We start from the raw sequence: 16,844 nt of genomic DNA, 5'->3' as shown, positions 1-16,844 counted from the left end.
ACTGTTAATGTAACTTTAGATTAGTTCAATAGACGTCACTGGTGCAGAAATCAAATGTGTTTTGGATGAGGACGTGTATGAAATTTGAATGTAGCTAAAGCATGTTGGCTGTGCTGGCCTTTTTAGATTTCAAAATTTAACATTGCTGTTGCTAGGCAACCAGAGCACTAATTAATTCCATAATTAAAATTAATAAATTTAGCAGCATTAGTAACCTGCATGCAAAGTTCAACTTTTCAGCAAAAGTTACAGATAAAAGCAAAAATGACAGAAACAGTCTTTTAAAAAATCTGTTTCCGAAAAAACCACAACACAGACATTATGAGCTCAAGGGGCACGTTTGTTCTTAAAGAAAAAGGAACATGTACGGATCAAATTTCAGGTCTGTAGCTGTCGAAATTACAGAAATTACCTGCGTGCAAAATACGCTAACTTTCAGCATACTGTCACAAAAAGCAGAAGAAGAACCCGCTGATCTACAATAGCATAGACCTGTGATACGAGAGTGTTTTATGCGAGAGGCTTCGGTGAACTGTTCCTCACGAGTTTGCGCTCTGTGCTCTTTCAGGTGAAAAGCCGCACCAGTGCAGCATCTGCTGGCGTTCGTTCTCGCTGAAGGATTATCTCATCAAACACATGGTTACACACACAGGCGTGCGAGCGTACCAGTGCAGCATCTGCAACAAACGCTTCACCCAGAAGAGCTCGCTCAACGTCCACATGCGCTTGCACCGTGGAGAGAAGTCCTACGAGTGCTACATCTGCAAGAAAAAGTTCTCCCACAAGACCCTGCTGGAGCGCCACATGGCCCTGCACAGCACCGAAACCGGGGTCTCCGGGGTCAGCGCGGCGGGGAGCGCCGGAGGCCCCGCGTCCATCCCGGTTCCGATGGCCGTCCCCGAGCCGGGAGCGGGCGTGGTGGCTCTCGCCATGCCGGTGGGAGCGGGCGGAGCCGGGGGCGGAGTCGGAAGCACCGGAGTGGGCGTCGCCGCGGAAGCCAGCTGCCAGGAGGGGACCACCTACATGTGCTCCGTGTGCCCTGTCAAGTTTGACCAAATCGAGCACTTCAATGACCACATGCGCAAGCATGTCTCCGACGGATAAGTACAAATGAAAAAAAACTTGCGTAAACATGAAAAAGAATGAAATGATAAAGAAAACGGCACTAGATTTTTTTTTCTTATATTGGGGCATGAAGAGTAATGAGTATAGACACTGGCACATTAAGTTTTCTAGGAAAAAAAAAAAAAGAAGCGTTTAATTTCTTTTCTTTTTTTTTTTTTTTTTTCTTTTTTTTTTGTCCTTGCTATTCTTAAAGAATAAAAAAAGATGGTGGCCTTAAGGCTGTGTAGTTGGATAATGATCCACTGGCTGGATCCATACTACTGGCCTCTAAATGTATGCTTTCCTTAAATACTGATTTATGTGTTGAACACTACCGAAAGGCCTGCGAAAGAACACACAAGAAAAAAAAATTCACATGCGCACACACGCACTCAGACATACACGCAAACACAAATACACATACCCATGCATGCACTCACACGCACAAACTACTTATACACACTTCTATACGGTAGAGGTATTTTGTACGTATGTGTATTTGTGCATGTGAGCGTGTGTGTGCACAAAAATAAGCATTGCAGTGAATTTTTTTAAACTTGTAGATCTTTTCCCATGTAGACCGTATTGGACACTATAAGCGTCCAAGCTTACTGTGGTATAGATTTAAACAAAAAAACAAAAAAAAAACTGAAAGGAAAAAAAAAAAGATTTGGCTCTAGATTCACTCTAAAATAACAATGGTCACATGTTTGCCTTTTTACGTGCGATAAGAATAGGAGAGTTGTTCAATTTGACACTGGGTTTTTATTTATTATTATGACATTGAGGGATTATGATGTTGATGATGTTGTCAAGGTACAAGCCAGTTTTACTAACTGTACTAAAATGGGAATTTTTGAGTGGCTTGATGAATGAATGATTATTATGACATTTTCCTTTTCTCCCGCCACACTTTTTTTGTTTGTTTTTTTATGGTTCAGGTCAAGTTTACAAAAAAAAAGAGAGAGTTTATCAATGACAGTATTCGAGCAAAAACTTTGAATGGCGTTAATAATTTCCAATTCGTTTCGCATACACTGCCACTAAGAAGACGACTGTTAGTTGACCTCTTCCGCTTCAAAACGACAAAATGTGATATATATATATAAAGTTTCGGGCAACTGATTTGTTCTATTCATTTGCTCCATGGTTCTGTTTTTTTTTTTTTTTTTTGGTTTTATTTTCGAAAAAAAAGGAAAAAGGAAAATGGCAGATTTCAGTATGCAAACAGGCCCAAAATCCAAGCTAATTGCTGCTCCTCACGTGCTCACTTTGAGACTGTTATCAGCTGTAGAATCCAACGTTACGTGGATGTTTCTCTAATTATTCTATTTCTCAGTGAACATGGGAAACGTTAAGCTATTTGGAGCCACGGGCTAGATTAGATCAAAAGTGAACTGGACGGAAATAACCTCCTAAAAAAAAAAAAAAATGATGTATTTCCTGTTAGCGGCGACTACTATGACTCAGTTGTTTGGGCCGGTGGGGTGACTAAAATGCACTACTCCTGTTCCTAAAGCCCCACCTAGTGGCTCAAACAGCCGTCCTTGTTTTCTGCCTGATGGGATATACAGGCGGGGCGAGAGATATAGGGACACAAGGCAACAGATAAAAAAAAAAAAAAAAAAAGGACACATCTACTGAACCACAATAAACCCAACACGGTCATTCTTCTTTAATATACCACAGGGAGAACACTCTCCGAACAATAAGAAACATTCCCAGTTTTACCGCTATATATATCTATATCTATATATCTAGACATTGTGTGTGTATTTCGGAAGTGAGTTGAGAAGGTTGTATTTTCGGTGTTACGTCACTCAGAAGCTCTGTGTTCATATTTGGCTTTGTTCTACACGTGTTTTACGGATATAAGAAGACTCGTCTGCCGTGCAACTGCAATCTGGCAATTTTTTGCTCACTTCTCCGAGTAGATACACGCCTTGGAAGTGTAGTTCAAGTGATGACAAAATCGCAATTTATTTGGACTTTTTCCATTTTGGAATTTGCTCGCGTAAGTTGTAGGTTTGAAAACAACAACAACAACAAAAAAAAACAACAGTGCTACTTTGCACATTTACTTCAAAATCCTGTGCTTAAACATTGAATTGTTTTACTTAAGAAATAAAATTCTATGATTTTCTTTTCTTGTTTTTCATTGTTTATAAAGGAAATATCTTTTCTTAAAAGCTTGATAAGAGGACTGCATTGTTTTCTTGCGTATATGTTGCACTGCTTAAACCAATAAGTGCACTACTGTTACCAGAGATGTTCTAGTTTTTAGAGAAAATCATTTTTTTTATCAAATATTTGGTTCTATAGTTCACTTGTGTTTGAGTAGCTTTGTTCCTTTTTGATTAGATGATTCAATTTTTTTCTCGGCTTTGTTATCATTACTTGCTATTGTATTTACTTTGTGCTGTTTATGCAAGCGTTTTTGTTTCTCTTCTCCTTATTTATATTTAAACCGCCGTGAGCTTTTTCCCCGGTCAGATCCTAATGATAATAATCGCTTACACCACTTCCATCCCCGTCCCCATCCCACAGCGCAGTTAATTCATCGAAGCAAATGCTCGGTTTTCTTCTCATTCATACCAAACGAAAAAGAAAAAAAAGCAAAACAAACCAACAAAAAAAAAAACATCAAAACCACAAAACCACAAAAAAAAAAAGACTTGTAGTGTGTGCCTAAATATACGATAAATGTCTTTTAGAACAAGTACGTTTCTACGAGAGGGTCGTCGTGCAAAGCTTTTTAGTGCTGTCTAGGGATCGAGCACATTTCCGTACGTGCGTGTGCGTGTGTGTGTGAGTGTGCGTGTGCGTATATTCCTCTGGTATGTCTCTATGTGTGTGCTGTACAATTTGTGATGCCTGAACTGTAGGGCTTCCTTTGCAATATGCAGTACAGGTACGGCAACAGCGACAACGTGTTATTTTACATACTTAGGAGTGCATTTGGTAACTTTCTCGAGAACAATCGTGACTATATTCCCTACAATAAACGACACCGGGAACGACGCGATCTGGCCTAACCCCGTACGAGTACTCTCCAGCGCTTTCAGACCAAACGCTTTTCGACTCAGTTACGCTGCAAAGTTTGGCCACAGGCTGAGGTGTTGCCTTAGACTAGCGTCCGTGTTTGTCGGCCATTTCCGGCCTCGATCTCGTTTCAGTTCGGCTTCGGACGGCCGTGTTGCGGAAGAACGTTCTGTCGCTTCGGGATCGTTGGTGTTTGTGGCGGCACAACCGAAAGAGTCCCGTCTCATCCGTTTACAGCATATGAATCGCCGTGGCCGGAGTGGATGTAGTGCATCGTAGATAATCAAGTTTATTTTTGAATCAGAAATGTCACGTTTCCAATTCAGTAACCGTCCGTGTGAATTTCAACACGTGCGCGTGGGTCGGGCCAGCCGAAACGTGAACACTTCTACGCTTTAAAGCACTTAACGAGCGCTGCCAGAGAGCAGATAAATCGATATCACTTCCAAATAGTTTGCTAGATGAGGTGTATTGTTCAAATGGCATCAGTTTGTACATCGGCCATCAGCTGTGTCTTTACAGATAGCCTTAATCGTGTTTGACTCAAGCGACCAAATGCACTATTTGCTTGTGAAGGTGCTGTTGCAATTTCTTTTACACAAGAGATAAACTATATTTCAGAGAAGGGCAGAGAAAGCAACCTTGCAATACAGTATCGGATAATTGTCTAGCGACGGTTATGAAGGACGTATGGCGACATGCAAACACCGCTGACTTCTCTTCTCATTTCGGTATGGATTCGCTCAGCAGCGTCACCGGTCCTAGCGTCAGGCTTCAGCTCGTGTCCAAGTTTTATCGTCCGATATTACTGTTTCTCTGTGTTTGTTCATATGTAAAAAGGAAAAACAACAACAGCAACAGCAACAACAAAAAAAAAAAAAAAGAAAAGAAAAGGAAAAAAGGCGTTTTATTTCACAGAGACTTTGTTTAGCCAAAATTGTGTAGTTTGTAAAAGTGTAAAAAATCTGCACGAAGATGTTTAGACACGATTCAGATGCTTAAATGTCATAGTCCGTCGCATCTCGACTGGACGCCGTTCTCGTGGGTTCTAAAAAGCACTATGACGATCACTTCTATGGGTAGTTCAGATAGACTTTTTACATTACTTACAGTATATATTTACAGTTCATAAATGTAGAGTTAGCTTTTATTTTTGTTCTCTGCTTAAAATTGTAATTTTACAAATACATATTCATTTTTTTCTTCAGTGTACAGAATAGATACAGCATTCTCTTTGCTACTACAGTAAGTTTTCGCTGTAGGACTACCACCTTCTTTTCTCCTTGTTTTTTTTTTTTTTTTTTAACAAAGGTACTTTTTTTCTCTCTCTCTCTCTCTCTCTATTTATAAAGAATATCTATTCCTAGAGTATAGGCTTGTGGGCACAGAAAAGACCTTGGGAAACATCACCAATACTTCAGTAGGAGCGGAAGAGGTTTCAGCTGAGTGATCGGTTGCGTTGTACGCTCAGAGACTACGCTTTTTTCGTAACTTACAAACTATATCGCGCATCCCGTAACAGCGGTTCGAGAAAACCCCAGTGAAACACCGATTCAGTCAGGCCATTTTGCCCATCTCCATATTGAAACAGTCAGACTCGATCTCGCTGCGGTGAAGGCTTTCATCTCGCAGTCATTTTCTTCTCGGAACAAACAAAGACTTAAGCTTCTCTCTACACAATGGTCGAACTAATTCAAAACAAGCTAGAGTATCCATGTCTTCATCAGCATCTACAACAGATAGTACTGTAACCAAAACAACACCTAACACTGTACATGTGGAGTTTTACGATGCCTCTCCTTTGTAGAAGAAAAAAAAAATGATGAAGTGCCTCTTTTTACAGATCCAAGCTTGATAAAGCTCACAATAATACTGTTATTTTTATTCTGTAATAATAATAATACTTCACAAAACAGTAAAAACAAAACAATATTCACTGCCTAAAACGAAAAACACACACACACACACACACACACAGTTGTCAACTGTCGACAGATCCCTCTGTGAGGCAAGTGTGAGGACTACCAGCAATAATAATTACAAACTAGATCTGACATGTCACAAAAAGACTTCTTTTAAGGACCACTAATAAGTAAGGGTGTTTTATTGTGTTTTAACCCCTGAAATCACCAAAATGAAGCTTATTTTATACTACAATATACAGTGTTATATTGTGTCCAAAGTGCCCCGTTACAATTATTCATAATAATAATTTAAAAAAAAATAGTAATTGTTTGCGTATGTTTTCATTTCTTTTCATATTTTTCAAACCTGCCTTTAGAATTTTATACGTCGCATATTTTAAATGCCCTCTTGGAAATGTCTGCATTTTCAGTATGCATTTTATTGGACATTTACGTATGTGAGCGAAACTTTAAAAAAAAAAACCTAACAAACAAAAAAAAAAAAAAACAAAACAAAAAAAACATTGTTCTTCCTATTCTATTTCCTCTTCTTCCTCTCTTCTTCTCGTCTCGGTTCTTTCCTATAGATGCTGAATTTGCTTGAGACGACGTCCTTCCTTTCAAGGACGCCGATGCTGTACGCTTTTGAGCAGTTGTTGTAATACATAATCGACATGATATTGTGTGCACCGTAATCGATATTGCGACGGTTTGTGTGAAAAGAGGTCATTGTTGTTCTGTGATAAGATTTGCGATTTTGCAGACTACTCTGTAAACTAGAGTATAGAGATGCGGTTTTTTGAGGAATATAACAGAGAAAATGAATACCGTTTTAATCTTTGTAGTCAGTAGACAACCATATCATACGTTCAATACCAAATTTATTTAATCTTATTTTTTGTTTCGTTTTTTCCGCCAGAGGTTAGCTATGTAAGCATGCTTGTGATTACACACTTTTTCTAACACTTCTCTTTCTGCGTTACAGCAGCTCTGAATAGTATTCACTATTGATTATATGATATTCTTCTGCTTGTATCATAGGCTCAAATCCAAAGACAAAGCATTTACTCTATTTATGACTACAGAGTTTGTTCGTTCGTTCGTTTGTTTTCAGAAACAATAGAAAAGTATACATATATTTACAGGACAAAGTACAATACAGATTTTAACAGGAGAAGCAAGCAAACATAAAATATCTTTAGATGAATCATATATATATATATATATATATATATATATATATGTTTGTGTGTGTGTGTGTGTGTATATATATATGATGTTTCAGATACAGAGACTGCAGTTTCTTTACTAATCACACGAGGCGCGCTTGTAATAACGATGCTGACTACGCAGTTTTAAAACGTGACGTGCATGGTTCCCACTTTTTACCCGAAAGCGCAGGTGTGCAAGCGTGCTCGTGTCATTTGCATGTGGAGGATCTCTTTTTCTCGGCCTCTGAAACCTGGACGCTCGTCTCCCGAATTGAGCCTGGTTGGGATTTGGATTAAGGAAGCGGATAGTTTGCATGCATTTAGGGACACCCACACCCGCTGGCAAAAGCACTCGGCGGATTGCATTTAAGGGCCGGCGAGCGAGAGGCCGACAGATGCCGGTGCTTGTGCTGTGACGCCATTTTTTCTTATCTGTGAGCTACATGATTTGTGCTTTCTCTATCTTCCACAACCACTGTGTACTGCATCAATCTGTCCTGTTAAAATTGCCTGTCTGTCAAGTTTGATACATGACACCTCAGTTCTCCAGTAACAGTGTGTTTTTGTATAATTAATCAAACAATTAATCAACTAAACAGTCGATATATGTGACAGATTTTGTTCTGCCACTACGGTTCCAGAGTCGTAATGAAGAATTCCTAAACCGATACATTTTTCTTGTGGAAAATAACCTGATGTCACATTTTTCTAGACTTCCACCACATGTTTTCAGATCCTTTTCGGTCCATAACATGAAATGCAAAGAGATGAAATGTCAAATTCTGTGGGTGTTATCCAGCATTTGAAGGCTGTTTCCCCAAGTTAAAATGGCAAGTTTGCCACCTCGAATTTTTATTGGAGGAAATTAGTTTCAGTTTAAAAGACATTCTAAATTCCGTTCTGAACTGTTACTGGTGATCTGCTTTATGGTTTCATCTTTCAGACCGTGTTTGTGGAAGGTAACACAAACGTGTGGGTCGTTTGCTACAGTGATGTTCAGAAACAGGAGAGGAGAGAATTTAACCCGACGTGCTGTTTTATTGAGATTTAGGCATCTTTCCATTCGAACCAGTCCTACCATATAGAAACCGTTATGTTTGGTAGAAACGTCTTGCAGCTACGTTTTCGAATGTGATTTACACATCATTGTGCATCTATATACAAGTACCATTTCTAGGCGTATTTACATGTATTGCTTTGGCAGATGCCTTTTGATATACATTCAGTAGTTAGTTTAGCATAACAAACAGATAGGTAGAGCTAGATAATCTAAGTACCTCTTTAATAACAATATCTCTTAAAATGACCTGTTTGACAAAATCTTTCGTACTTTACGTAGTTCGCCATTAAACAAAACAGGATTTCAGTCCAGCAGAAGAGCAGATCTGTCCATTCCAAAGGTTACTACTTTGATTTAGTGCTTATTTGTTTTTAGTTCAATCAGACTGACCCCAAATCGCAGTGGATGTCCCCATATTTATTCAACGCACAAGAAAAGACTTCTTACTAACTGCTTAGAAACTGCTCGTTCGGTAAGCACTCGTTTCTAAACAATCTAATACCGTTCTTGTCTGTAATTTTGAACTGAATTTAATATCGATTTGAGGAAACATCATACATATAAACACTCCTCTAAAATGCGTTTTCTATAACCAAGCATTTTACTGCTTAGAAATGTAAACGTGACGACAAAATGTGCGTAACGTAAGGAAAAAGATGCCACGTTTATAGATCTCTCACCGCTGAAATTTGAACATTTTTCAGAATTGAATGTGGAAATGCTGCGATTGAGCTCCTCCTTTGGACACAGACGTTTGGGGCCACGCAATTCAGTATGTCTACAACAAAAAATTTGCATTTAAAAAAGGCTTTGGAAAACGTAGCATCATATCGTAATAATTTTGGCTTTTTTACTCTATCCTTTAACGTTCTAACCTTTGTTTTAACCATTCTTGTCGTACCAAATGTGCTATTGCTTGAGCAACACAAAGCAAACCAATTGAATAGTCCAAAGCTCCTAAAGTAATCTGAACGTAATTCATTAAATTAAGATTTTTTTTTACGTTTTTCAGAAAAGAAGAGTTTATGTTCACACCAAAGAATTACGTCAATGTCAAAAGAAACACGATGCGTAAAACATCCTGAAATTTGAATTGATGTGCAAAAGAAAAAAACACTTGTTTTTTGATTCCACAGCGACTCCTTTAATCAGTTTTTGATTTGTAAAAGTTCATTCTTTGGTCAATATTATTTGCTTCAGTAACGTCAAACATGAAACCAATTGCACTGATGCAAGATAAACGGATGTTCTGTTTTTCCTCATAGTTTTTTCTTCCTTCATTATTTCAGCTGCTCTGCTTCTGCAGTGAATGTCAAGATACACATGTTATTCGTCAGCATGGACCAAGCGTTTTATTTCTCGTGTTTGCACGTAACCATTTAATCTACCAAAAGTTGACATTATAGAACAGCTCTCCAACAGTGATTTTTCCAATATCAAATTAAATAGGAAAATAAAATGGGTTCTTTTTGAGATACATGAGAGATTAGTACCACCGTTTTATCTTTAAGGACCAAATTCCCATTTTTCTTTGTAACATGTTGTGATATCATATAATCATTGTAAAAAAAAAAAAAAAAAAAAAAAAAAAGTCAAAGTGTCATGTGAATATTTGGACGGAAACACTCATATCATAGTGGAATTTTACCCCTTGACAAATAGACAATGTAGAAAAATGCCATGGGATACTTTACTAGCTTATTTCCACTGATGTGTTTAGCTTTGTTGGTTTAGATACACATTAGGAAGACTTTATCCCTCTTTCTGTGCTATGTTTTGTGCTATAAAAACATTTAGGTGTCCTAGCTAAAATCAGTTTTCAAAAAGATTTGGTATTTTTCACTATTTAAAGCCATATCTTACGCCTTGTTTTATTCTTGCACTAGCACATAATTTATTTTCACAAATTTCATTATCTTTTTTTTTTTTTTCATATTGAAGCATTCAAACTGAGCGAATGTGGAGCTGTTGTAGTAAAGGTATTAAACATCCTACAGTATTCAAACAACCTTAAAATGAAAATCTGCAGTTAGTTAGTTTGTCCAGTTTCTATAATCGTTGTGAAAAAGTCTGTTTGCTTTAGAAAACCTGCTGTTTAGAGATATAGAATAAGGTTTTTTAGTGTGTGTACAAGGCCATTTTATTTTATTTTTCTATGTCAAACACTGGACTAGAGTAATTTTTGAAAATTTGTGAGACATTTTGAAATGATTTGAGACGTCAGTCAAGCCAAGTCAAATTGTAATTTGATTTGTATAGGGCTTTCATGAACACAAAGCAGCTCAGCACACAGATTTGTTTCCGACCAGCGCTTTCAGTTTTGTTCAGCTACGCAGGGTTGTCTACACTCAACTGTCTCTAAAATGAAATTGACCCAAATGTTTGTAGGGAAAACACTAGTTTTTAATCGCCCTAATTGTGTTTTTTTTTTTTTTTTTCCAATCCACAAAATCGAGGAAAACGTAAGAATCGTACCCCTCGGCAAAGCGATCGCGTGCTAAAATGTCAAAAGCAAACCACTCGAGCGAATACAACGGCCGAGAGAAACCACTAGGCGTAAACCACAGTTGATCCCTGTAGCAATCCTCATCGACCTAAACCCAAATACCACTTATCAAACCAGAAAAGAATTTTGCACTAAAGTTATTCTTGGTCTTCTTTGATAAATAGCAATAGAACACTTAACATAAACACCAACCAACCACGTATAACAACGAAAGCTTTCTGTGCTTTTCAAAGATGCTGTTTTGTTCGTTTACACAGATTCAACATTGGAGATGCGTGGCGATGCCGAGGCTGTAAAGTCGGATGCTGAAAAGACATATATATATGATGTCCGAGTTTTAGGTACATTAAATGATATGCTTCCTGTTTCCTCTTGCGATTGTCCTGAACAACTCTTACGAGCTCTGAGGAAAAGACGAAGGCTGTCCCAGAAACAGTGGTGTTTCTACACTAACGAAACGGGGGAACGTTCACACGGGCCGACTTGCTCGACTCTCGGGAGAGTCAGAGACCTTCAGTGGAGTGCAAACATACGCTTATCGCTTGTCGTCGTTGCCGATCTCTGTCAGTACTGCCGTGTTTCTGGGACTCCAATGGGGACGTTTTGTCGTCCATCAAACGCGGCGGGTCGGTTTCAGGCTACGAACAGAAACGGTCCGTCGGTATCCGTAGAAAGCGCGATCGAAACCGGACGGTCGAAAGTTTCCTATGCCTACGATCAGTAATAACTTCTAGCAATTCTACGTAGTGATGGTTTTTGGTTTCTGGAAATAGTGGCTTTCCTGTTAAAACTGCTTCGTGGTGTTGTCGAAAGGTGTTGCGGTTTGTCTCAATATGTTGCGTGTTAGAGGAAGCATAAGTATGTGCCTTCATGTAATCTTCTTGGTGAGCTTGTTTTTATTAAGAAGCTGAAGCCAGCCAGTTGTGTTTGCACTAAAACCAAATTGCTTTTGTGATGTTGGTTCTTTGAGCAAGCTTGTTGCGTCACTTTAGCAGTATGCATGAGGGTGAGCCTTGGTGAGTTCTAGGGATAGAGCTTGTGTCTTTTAACTTCTAAACTAGTGCAGCTTAGGAAATCCCCGGAGTAATATCTCTGCTTCGTTCTGTTTCGTTTCGATCAAATCATCCAACCACGTCATCGTGTCTTGCAGTGGCATATTCCGTGCTGAAAAAGAGACACGGCGAACGCGCATACAAACAAATATGATACCGCGTACCATACGATATTAGAGTATTTAACGTGTCTGTGGAAAAGACTGTCACACATTTCTCTGAATCAGTGGGAGTGCATGAGTTCATGAGGTCGCCTCAAGACTATTGGTCATGTTGTTATCGGTTCTTTCGTGCTTATTTTTTTAAAACTAAGTAAGTTTGTGTTGCATTTGTAATTTATTTCTGTTTTGTTTCTCAAAACCTAAAAAAGGCCTACATGCTTTTCAGTCTTACAAATGCACCTTATTCTCACCTGTCTGCAACAGACGGGCCTTGTAATATCTCTAATTTAGCACCTTACTACACAGCATGATTTCACTTTATGCCAGTTTTGCTATACTTCCATGCATATGATTTGAAAGAAAAAAAATAAAACCTTATATATTTTGTGAAAATATTTAAAGGGATGTGCCAAAGTTTGGAGGCGATCTCCCTTGTTTGTATGTTTATTATGACTTTTTTTTTCCTTTTCCTTCTGCTTCAGTTATTTCAGTGGTATCTCATGTAACCTTTCTTACAAATGTGTTTAGAAAAAAAAAAAATATTTCAGCAAACAGTATCATTACTTGCCATTTTACAGTAAGCCCTGTATTTTCACGTATATTTACCAGTGATGTGTATTTGTTATTAAACAGAAAATAGCCGTAAAAGCTTCATTATGTTACATAATATTGTGACTTTTTTCGAAAAACTGTGAAGACTTGCATATACTTTATACAGAAGTATTAAGCCTTAATGCAAAAGACTAAAAAAAAAAAAAAAAAAAAAAAAAAAAGAGTGGAAGAATAACTGATTGTTGCAAAGTAAGGATGATTTTTTTGTAAATGTTACCAGCACCTTTTTTTGTAATTTTCACTCTCTGAGGTATTGTAAGTTCACTCTGTTTGTGAAGTTTGAATATGAAGGAATAAAAAAATAGTACTTTCCTGTACATTAAAGAACGCGATGATTCGTGTTTTTATTTCTGGACCTGCGGCTGTATTACAGAAATATCCTAAACTGTGAATGTTTCACTTATTTTATTTTTTTTTTAGAATGTTAGAACTGTTTCAAATCTTAAGAAGTTTCTGGTGTTTAAATATCAATGTCCATATCAACGGAATCAGCTAACACGTAAAATTGTTCATTTGCATATTTCTACATATTTATTCTCTATTTTCTAAGTCAAATAGTTATTGTAAAGTCACAATCTGTAATGAAGCACCGTTTCATATTATGTGAATCACTATTATACAGGTATTGATACATTTCTTTTCATCAGTGCATCAACACAAAGCAGAATAGACTGCGATGGAAAAGAATCAGTCCAGATACCCATCAGAGAGAGGTCATCTGAGAAATATGTTCATTTACAACATTTTGTGAAGAAGAGCAGCAAGTTTTAAAGTACACATTCATGACTGAAGGGCAAGTACTTTATACATTTACATGTTGACCATACACTCAGAATTGGCATTTGACATTGAAGATATCACACCATTTCATTACGCTCTGAATCCTACAGATATTACAGGAATGTTGCATTTAATTTCTTTGATTGGGCAATGTAAGTGTATTGCCTAATGAGAAATAACTCTTTCTGAACTGATCAGAGCCACAGGAGATGGTCCTCACTGCAGAACACAAGATCCAGATCCAACTCCACCCACCTTACGTATACCTAAACCTACCCATCTCCACCCCCTAGATGTGGATCTAACCCCGCCCCCGGGATCTTGTGTTCTGCAGTGAGGGGCTACTGAGCTCAAGTATTCACAGTATCTCACATGCACACAGACACTGACAAGCACTTTGTGAATCAGAGGTGCGCACACTGTCAATTTATCAAAACCCCACCCGCATACTCAGGTAAGCTATAGAAACACCCTGGCCAGATCTGTGGGCAAAAAGTCAAAGTTATGATTTTAAATTCAGATATCCTTCATTACAATGGAAGGGCAAGATGATAGCTAGTCTGTAAGTCTGGACTATTCAGTTCCATTCCTGGACGGCCATGAACCAGACAGCTTAGTTCTAACCCTAAATAAACATATCAGAACCAACTTCCATTTCATGCGAGAGGCTAGGCAGCTAAGGCCTTTCTGCCCTTTACATGTTCCCTCTGTGAAATTTGTCTATCATCCTGCAGAGATTGATAGATTCTTCCTTAGAAGAATTAGAGTCAGCCTCAGATAGTGGTATTGTTATTGGCTGTATCCTTTCTGAAGAAAATTGAGGACTTGAAAGCTTTATTTGTAAAGGTTCACACCAAGGACAATAACTGTATCAATAATGGTAAAAATACAGTTTTAAAAAAATCATTCAACACGTAAAATAAGAGTTCATTCCACAATTATAACGATAACGCTGGAATCACTTTCACACTATTTTTTTTTCCAGCTGATGAACAATAAAAACATTGACAACCAATCAGAACCCATCCTGCTTTAAAGAACTCAAGCATTTAAAGCAGCAGATCTGCAGCACCCTCTAATAAACAGAACTCTGATATAGTTATCATTATAGTTATCTTTCTGGGTGTAAAAGGGCTTTAAGTCCTTCTTGTTTGGAATTTGCTCTGGGCCTAGTGAAGTTCCAGATATCTCTGACATATTTAGAAAAGGCCAGTGAAATTCACATGCATGGCCACTCTCTGGAAATTCTGGTGAATAAGGGCCTGCGAGCCAAGGTAGTGCCTCAACTCTGTCAGCAGCAGTTCAGAGTTGTGGCATACATATCAGTTCCCTCTATCAGTGAGCAAGGGTTACAAAAGTAACCAAGATGTTCTCTCGGTCACTTTCATCATTGTTTTGAAGTCCCCACAATTGGGGCCTCTATAGTAAATGCCACAACTAACTGAACTAGCTGAGCGTGTCAAATAACAAGTGTACTTCAGTACATATGGAGCACTAACCCAATATAAAGGCTCACCTGAAAGAGGCAACACCGGTAATGGGTCTGGTAATAAATTTCTCCACTAAACATCTCAGGTTACGAATGTAACCGTGGTTCCAAGAGGGGAATGAGACACTGCGTCCTAGGACGCAATGGGGAATGCCTTCAGCCCAATGGTGTCTAAAATAAATGATTAAAACATGACAATGACATTGGCCAGTCGACAGTCTGTGACGTCACTACTAGAGCACAATTTGTGAATTACAAAAGGACACCTTAGGATACATCATCAGCTTCTTTGTTTGAAGGAGATGCAGTAGGCCTGGCAAAGAGACACAGTGTCTTGTTTCCCTTTTCAGGGAACAATGTTTACATTCGTGACCCAAGATCCCTTTCGAATAGGAACTGCATACTGTGTCCTAGGATGCCATGGGAATACAAATGCCCACTCCATAAGGCTGAGGGAGTGATTGCCAAACTGGCTGTAATAGGCACACATAAGGACTCTGCAGACTTGGGTGCTGGAGTCAAATTCCCAGTTCAGGTTGGTCAATGGATCTATCATTGAATCTATTTCCTATAGGCCACCACCCAAGTATCTAGCCCTATGTAAGGAAAGTTCTAGCATTTAATCCTTCTTCACTTCCTTACCGGGGTGGGTGCCAGTCCCTGTCCCAAGGACAGAGCTCAAGGTCTGCTAAGAGCTCAAGGGTAGATCAAGGTTTGGCCAGCCTTCTACACCAGACATTACCTTCAAGGGAATATTGGCAGAGGGAAGCAAATTTGTTCCCTTGCCTGTCACTATACCAAGGGGGATCTGGCATCTGGCTCAGCTCCTAGTAAGAACCCTATTTGATCCAGACAGAGTCTCAAAACCATCATTCCTTGTTTACTTATACTTACCAATGAGAAGGGATTCTAACAGGCAAAGCCCCATCTCATCAGAGCTCAGAGACAGACCCTCTGGGGAGCTGAGGACTCAGCAGAACGACCTAAAAATTATGTGATCCTTAACACAGACTACACTCAAGCTAGTGGCGATAGACCCAAATAAAAGAAACCCCATTAAGCTGTATTCACCAGAGAACACTGGCAAACAGCTGCATTAGTGTCAGCCGTGCCAGGGTCTCAGAAGCCTTCCTGAGCCATAACAGGGTGCGGAAGACCCAAAGAGAAGTTATCCCAGTAACGGGAAGCCTACAACTCCACATTAATCTGCAGTCTGGGGGTCATACTGAGCTCTCTCATGGGAGTAGAGGACCTGCTTACAGAAACCCTACAGAACCCAAACTCAACCAGGCTAATGATCTCAAGAGCATACAAGGAAACTTCCAGAGTTGGGGAGGCAGTTTTTACTTTGTTGCTTAAACAAGGGAGCTTACTGCTTACAGAACTGCTTACAGGGAGAGGCAGCTTCAATCTTGTAAATATGATATAGTTTTGCATTCTTAGGGAGCTGCCTTTTAAAGGAACATACAAAAGGGAAGGCAGCTCCATCTGGATCAGGGGTTCCCAAACTCAGTCTTGGAGGACTGGTGGGACTAAAATGCAAAATGGAGCAGTATACGCAGATGTACAGTATGATCTAAAATGTTTATTTTTACCTCATCCAAACACATAAAAAATTTTCTCACCAACATATTTGCTTGAGCAGATCTAACAGATCTAACCTGCCTGTAGCACCTATCGGTACCTACAACTCAAGATGAAACCACTTCCATGTGCAGATTTATAAAGTCTGCTGAAGGTATTGAGTGTAGCCCAGCTCACAACTATGCAATGTCTGCTAATGAAGCATTAATTGCTAAATCCAGAGAGGCAGTGATGCCCCGGTTAAGTGTGCCCTCACTACTAAGGGAGGGCTTGATGCACCAGGAGAATTGCATCCACAATCCAAGCAGACAAAGAGTTGTTCAGATAACCTGAAACTCT

General features: G+C 39.0%; 1 protein-coding gene across 2 annotated transcripts in view; it reads left to right on the top strand.

The window, feature by feature from the left end:
• The window catches only part of zbtb20 (zinc finger and BTB domain containing 20), a 65,987-nt gene extending 53,395 nt beyond the window's left edge, over nucleotides 1-12,592 (top strand). For both annotated transcript variants that reach the window (XM_051110697.1, XM_051110698.1), the window contains exon 4: nucleotides 569-12,592. In XM_051110697.1, the coding sequence (XP_050966654.1) occupies nucleotides 569-1,104 (536 nt within the window). In that variant the 3' untranslated portion in view covers nucleotides 1,105-12,592. The remainder of the gene's footprint in view (nucleotides 1-568) is intronic.
• The last annotated feature ends 4,252 nt before the right edge of the window (nucleotides 12,593-16,844 follow it).

Source organism: Labeo rohita, chromosome 5 (assembly GCF_022985175.1).
Source record: "Labeo rohita strain BAU-BD-2019 chromosome 5, IGBB_LRoh.1.0, whole genome shotgun sequence".
Lineage (NCBI taxonomy): Eukaryota > Metazoa > Chordata > Actinopteri > Cypriniformes > Cyprinidae > Labeo > Labeo rohita.
Note: the sequence above shows the minus strand (reverse complement) of the source record. Positions and strands in the feature narration are given on the sequence as shown.